This window comes from Penaeus japonicus, unplaced genomic scaffold, assembly GCF_977035675.1.
Source record: "Penaeus japonicus unplaced genomic scaffold, GWHDUDI00000001_assembly GWHDUDI00000012, whole genome shotgun sequence".
NCBI lineage: Eukaryota > Metazoa > Arthropoda > Malacostraca > Decapoda > Penaeidae > Penaeus > Penaeus japonicus.
In genome coordinates, this window is record NW_028234414.1 from 11,368,287 (window position 1) to 11,375,012 (window position 6,726).

The 6,726-nt window shown below is 38.9% G+C and overlaps 1 protein-coding gene across 1 annotated transcript; it reads right to left on the minus strand.

Annotated features, from left to right (window-relative positions):
• Positions 1-3,910: 3,910 nt before the first annotated feature.
• LOC147470735 (uncharacterized) lies at positions 3,911-5,731 on the minus strand. Its single transcript, XM_086542449.1, has 2 exons — positions 5,573-5,731; positions 3,911-5,144 (listed from the first exon to the last, which is right to left on the minus strand). Exon 2 carries the CDS (start codon positions 5,135-5,137, stop codon positions 3,935-3,937), a length of 1,203 nt encoding a protein of 400 aa, XP_086398575.1. The 5' UTR covers positions 5,138-5,144; positions 5,573-5,731; the 3' UTR covers positions 3,911-3,934.
• Positions 5,732-6,726: the final 995 nt, after the last annotated feature.

Here is a 6,726-nt window from a genome sequence, read left to right on the forward strand (position 1 = left end):
AGTATTGGTTCGAGCAACAAACAAGTTACTGCTTTGTCTAGTAGATGTGCCTCTGATTTCATTAATAGTAAACATGTTAAAAAGCCATTCAGGTAACTCTTTATTTAAAATCCTAAAAACTATAATACCTAAGTCGTAGAATAATTTATCATCGAGAAAGAGAAAGAGAAAGAGAGAGAGAGAAGAGAAGAGAGAGAAGAGAGAAGAGAGAGAGAAGAGAAGAGAGAGAGAGAGAGAGAGAGAAGAGAGAGAGAGAGAGAGAGAGAGAGAGAGAGAGAGAGAGAGAGAGAGAGAGAGAGAGAGAGAGAGAGAGAGAGAGAGAGAGAGAGAGAGGCAAACGACGGTAGTTTGAGATGAATCCACGGAAAGCCCTCTCTTCCTCCTGCCTCTTGTCTTGGAAGGCGTCCAGCCGCTACGATCTGATTTCGGCTGGGGAGTGGGGTGGATGGGGCACTGCGGAAAGACATCCAAAAGGACACCAAAGGCTTGTTGAACGGTCGCAGAACCCATTGTCGTGAATGGTTCTATTTTCGCACGAAATGCACAAAAAAAATAAATAGATATTTTGTGTACACGTACATATATATTCATCGATAAAAAAAAAAAACTAATGAATAACATCATTAAATTGCAGATCTGACATATTAGGTGTCGAATATGTATGTAAATCCACACGGCCCATGGCACTAATAAATATCCGCGTATATTGACACATTTACATGAATCTTTGTTTACTCCCATTCCTACACGCATGCACCTCCGAACCTAACTTATCCTGATTTTACGAAACCTCTCTTTCGAAGGACTATGAAAATGAAATGTGGCATAACAAACTCCTGCCTAGGATCTTTCGAGATATTTCCCGAGCCAGCTGGACCCTTCCGTTATGACGGATCCGCGGATGGTACCTGAAACTTTATTTTCAATTGTAATGTTTTTTTCCTCCTGTGCCTCTCATTTTTTTCTCAGCCTATTTGTTTACCATTTTACATCATAATTTAATTACTATAGCAAGTACATCTAATATATGCTGTGAACATAAGCAAATTAAAATAAGCACTAAAAAGAAATCCAAAATCCCTTTCTTTTAATATGGTAAATTTTAGACGTGAGCAGCCTCGTAGTATAGCAACGTCATCTGACTACAAATTATCAGCTCTAAGTGTGTCTAATAGAAAATGATCTCAATATATCTAGTTAGTACCAGATACATGTGTTGATCTACAACCACCAATGAAACGGACATAGTCATCGTTATTCACAAGGCAGAGTAAAGTCCTCTCATTTATGTTACATAGTACAGAGTCAATAACCACAACGTAAAGTGCATTTAAGTCACTTAAAATAACTCGGCCTCTGAATGAACATAGAGTGGCACTTCATCGATTTCAAGAATATTTGTTATTAACATTAAAGAGTAGTAGTTTCAAAAGCCATTCTTGTGCTATGAAACTGTTCCTGTATTCCGAGATTCATATGGCATAAATTAGTTAGAGTTTTGTAAATATGTGAAAACGCATACCATAAGAGGGTGTATGTGTGCATGGGCACACACGCATACCCACACTCATATTTACGTACGTATGTATACATGTTTACTAATATGGATACATTATACGTACTTGTGAGGAGGGGGCGATCGCTGGGATTGCAGCAAAAATTGAGGCATTATGCTGCTTAAGATACTAGACAAGGTGCTTGCTCGCATCCGCCTGAGATACATCTGAGACACCAAGTCAGGCACCAGCAGCTGGAACAATCTGGATTTACTCTTGGCAAATCCAATCATATTCTTGTACTTCGAATCATTGTAGAGCACCGTTGTGAATGCGGCCGTAGGCTGCCTGTAGCCAATATCGACCCCAAGAAGCATCTGAATCGGTTCATCATAAATAACTTTGGGAGATTCTGAGACTTACAGAAATTATGATACAGATCATCGGAATAAACTGTCACTGAAATAGATCTAAAATGTGGTAGGGGCTTATATAGTTTCTTTCCAGTGAATTCTAGAGTGAAGCTGGGCAGTACCGTTATACAAATGCTTTTAAACACTAGCACAGACTTTATAACAGATAAGAGCTGTCATCCACTGGTAATATCATTGACCTGAAGATTTTGCCAACATATCTGAGTCTCTAGAAACACGAATGGCGGTTCTCAATGCATTCAGCAATGAAGCGAGGCTCTTGGGTCTAAAAGGATTGGCCTGGCAGCAGGAGTCATGTGTCCAACCAAATACTGCACCATAAGACCTGCATTGCTTGCACAATCCAGGATCGCCAACTCACACTATACAAAAAAAAAAAAAATTACTCAACTCCTTGAAGATGAAGATAATCTATCGGGCTGTATCCCCCAAAGAGAAACATGGATAGAGAAGCCCCACAGCACAAACAAGGAGAGTCATGGTTCGGATAAATCAGTCAAATTAGTATCAAGCTGCCTAGCAGCTTGGCAACAGGTACCTTGTCGCTGGAAATGGAGACATAGACACAGTCATATTTAGCACACTCCATCAAACATTTCAAGTAACTCCTTGGCATTATCATTCACTGTACATTGTTATCAACCAATGAAACTATACTTTTAAAATAATTTTATTTGTTGCTTAGATTATTTAGACAAATAACTCCTACACACCTTCTAGACAGAGAGAGGGGTTAGGAAAAAAGAAATAGGAGTGTATCCATCCTAACCTTCCTCATTTCAAGGATTGACATAGAATGGAAGGAGCCATTACTGAATGCTCATTCCCCTTAGTTTACAATCGACTATTTGAACATGTTCACAGAACCCCTTTAGATCTCTATGTCATTAAACAAAACCTCGAGACGCCGAGGAACTAACGGTGTCCCATTCACCATTTCTCACTGTATATATTTATGTTTTATATGTATAGTCAGTATTCGAGAGCACAAGTTGACTCTTTCCGCTACCTCTCCCTATTACCTTCATGGATGGTGGTTTTCTAGGCTACTCTTACTGCCCATATCTTGAACCCAAGCACTCTTAAGGCGCGGTAACACGAGCGCTTTCCCGACCACTAATCTGCGCTAATCCTTGCAAGCCGATATCAGATGGCCGTTATCTCTGGTTTCGAGAGCTTGCAATTGTTCGCACTCGATGGCATCGACAACTCTTAAACAGGTAAGAGCAGATTCTAAAATTTGGTGATTAACCCTTTAATTGGCAAAATTTTGTGAGTCATGGAAAAAATCTGTCCATTTCAGATGTAATGCATATATGGTCCTAGAAGTCATATATGGCCTTAGATTGAGAATTTTGTCCACACATTTGCAATTGCAAGTTGTCACCAATTGGCTACACTGCCCATTCCAGTAGCCAATACCATGTATACATAATGTAACTAATAAATCAACAGTGAGTTCTGAAATGACTTTATTATCCATAGGAAGCAACGTTATTATGAATACAAAAATAAAATGGACTGTTCACTTGTAGAAAAAATAATTTCCTCAGAAAATTGTGAGCAGAAAACACTTTTTTTCTAAAAAAAAAACTCACTTTTATTACAAAAAACACTCAAAGACAATAATTTTGTCCTTCACGAAAATAACTGTTCTCACCATATGCATCACAGTATCATCATATGGATCACAATATTATCACAGAATAAACTGATGTCATTATAACTGTAGAAAAAAGAATAAAAAAATAAGAAAAATTATATATGCAAACATATGCAGAAATGTGACCGCTAGGAAAAAAAATTAAAGTGGCAATAAAAGTAGTACAGTACAAAACATTCTCATAATTATTCTTCACCGAATAATGAACAAGCCCCACAACTCCATTTCAGGAAGGTACCCCCTTGAGTGCCCCTTTGCTTTTACACTCCTTGGTTCACAACAGTTAGTGGGATATTATGAATGAAGACTCAATGATCAGTGAGGGTTGCCTGTAAATGAATTTACTTCTTATGGAAATCAAGGAAACAGTTTCGTTCCTTGGTCCAGCACAGCACTACCTGGCATTTGGAACATTTCATGCGTGACCATCCCTTTGGGCATAAACGACATCTGCCCTTGTCTGCATGGATTGGCCAGTGATCAATGTTGTCATATCGTACATCAGTGGTTGGTCTTGGGACAACAACTCGCATGATTTTTTTAGCTGGTTCTGGTGCCTCTTCAGAAGATGGCCTCCCTCTTCGAGATGATCTTCCAGCGCGGGGCAGAGAAAATGCAATTTCTGATCTAAACACACACAGGGGTTTGGGTTTCCCATTACCTAGCAGACGTGTGTCTCTTCTGTACAGAAGCCAAGCATTTACTACACTCATATCAAGTATATACTGGCGGAGATTGCCAGCTCTAGTACCTTTATATGGAACCATCATTTCATCAATAGAGAACTGTACCCCCTCCTCTAATTTCATGAAATTCTTTCTAATTGTTTCCATCACTGGCCTAATTTTGTAATAGCGATCACTTGATTCATCAGCCTTGCCATTGTCATTGAAATGAATGTATCTACGTAGCTTCTGAAACCGTTTCAGTGGCATCAAGTCAGCAATTGGAGGAAACCTCGTGTGTTGTGCCCAGTAATATGTGTATGATGGCATGTCCACTAGACCAGTGTACAAAAGAATTGAAATAAAATCCTGCATTTCTCTAGAGTTAGTGTTAACAGAACTACCAGTGGCCTGTACAGAGTACAAGTTAGTCTGTTCAGCTATGAATTCAAAAGTTTCGTCATCAAAAACTTTCTTGAAATAATGTAGAGCAGACCCAACTTCATCTGGAGTTGTAAATGCTTTCTCTTTTTGTATCTCAGCAACTTCTAGTTCTTTTTTTCTCCAACTGTATGCAGTTTCACGTTTCTTAGAAGCCCCACTTCTTCCTTTCGGTCTGCCTCGAGAAGTAGTTGGCCTGGAAATCTCATCTTCTTGTACAGAGTCCTCACTGTCATCACTTGCCGCATCATCTTCAATGACAACATTCTCAGGTACATAATCTTCATCTTGTGCATCATTATTGACTTCAGGCAGTGTCGGTTCTTCCTCATCATCAGTCTTATCATCATCTGATTCAGCAATAACAGGACCTGGAATGACTGTTGTAAGAGAAACGTTTCTTCCGTAGAAAGATGTAGTTGTGAAAGGCTGGGCCATTTTATAGCTGAAAGGAAAAATTACATTAGCATTGTGGCAAATGGGCATGCAGTAATATTCACCAACACAAAATAATTCATATGTAAAGTGTAATGATACATTGCATTGACCACCGTTTGGCGCAGTAGCCATTTGGCTACATATATCTATGATTTTTCATGTTTGGCATTTGGAAACCGTGCATATGAATGTATGCATACAATGGACCATAATGTGGCAAAGTAGCCAATTGGTTACATACTAGGGTGGGGAGAAATCATCAGTAGCCATATGGTTACACTATAGTTTACCTCGTTGTCTAGGATAACTAAGAAACAGCACAGCTTCTTCTTGTATATCACTGATGGCACTGACGTTTACCCTACAGAAGCAAACACAAAGTTCCCTAAAAAGCTCTCTCTGAAACAGCAATTTATACAAAAAAGCAGTGCTTACCTGCAGTGTGTAGAGCCGTGCCGGCAGTCGGTAGATTCTAACGTGTGTTCCCGTGGTGTAAGGATTCACCGACAGACGGTAGCAGTGCTCCGTACACAGAGCCATTTGGCTACTTCAAAATCCAGCCCTTCGTTTTCTTTAATGACAAACTGCTACAGAGAATTGTGTCCTGAGAGTTGATGATGCCATATGGCAACAAATCAAATAAAGGGTTAAAAAGAACAATAAATAATTACACATGCCTGTACAATTATTTTAGATATATGTAACTGTAAAAAAGAGCGAACTTATATAAGCCTCCTTACTTTCAAAGTCTGTTGGGCAGCACGAGAAGTCTAAACGACTGCAACAAGCACAATTTGCAGTATCCGTCATGGTTGTAATGGAAATGGATAGCTTTTTCGCTGTGTGAAGAGCGATTGTCATAAGTGTAATATTCGCTTAGTTGCCAAATCGAAGTTTGACGTAATATCAGCCGTATAACCTCCTGATTGGAACCAGTACACAAACAAACACACACACAAACACGCGCTGTATATTTTGAATATATGTATGAATGAATGCATAAGTATGAGTGTGTGTGTGTGTGTGTGCGCGCGCGCGTTTACGTAAATATGTAAGACAACACTAGCTATGTACACGTCCGGATTCTGCCCTAATTACTCCTCTCACCTAACTATGAGTACTCGCTCGCAAAATTTACAATGCTTTTAAAGTAATATACCAGACCGGTACTTTTTGGATTTTTCGATTGCATCTGATACCATTTTACACAGCATACTTTTTAGAGAAATTTTCAAATACAAGGACCATCCCTCAGTTATTTCAAGATATTTTGGCAACTGAAGACAGCTTGTAATATTAAATAACACCAAAGGGTTTACTCCTTACCCTACACCTCTCTTTATTTTATATTATTTTGTTTATTCACGTCTCTTTCAAAAGATTTTTTCTTCACTGATGATGCGTCCATAGAATGATATTTCAGGCCTAAGTAAAGACACTGACACTGAATTTGAACCTTAGTAAAATGGGGGGGTCCTTTTTTCTGACATCAGTGCTGTCATCATAGAGGTCACTTTGTATTATAATTTTCAACGGAAATCCTATATTGTCACCAAGTGACTAAGATTTCTAAAATAATTGGCTTTACG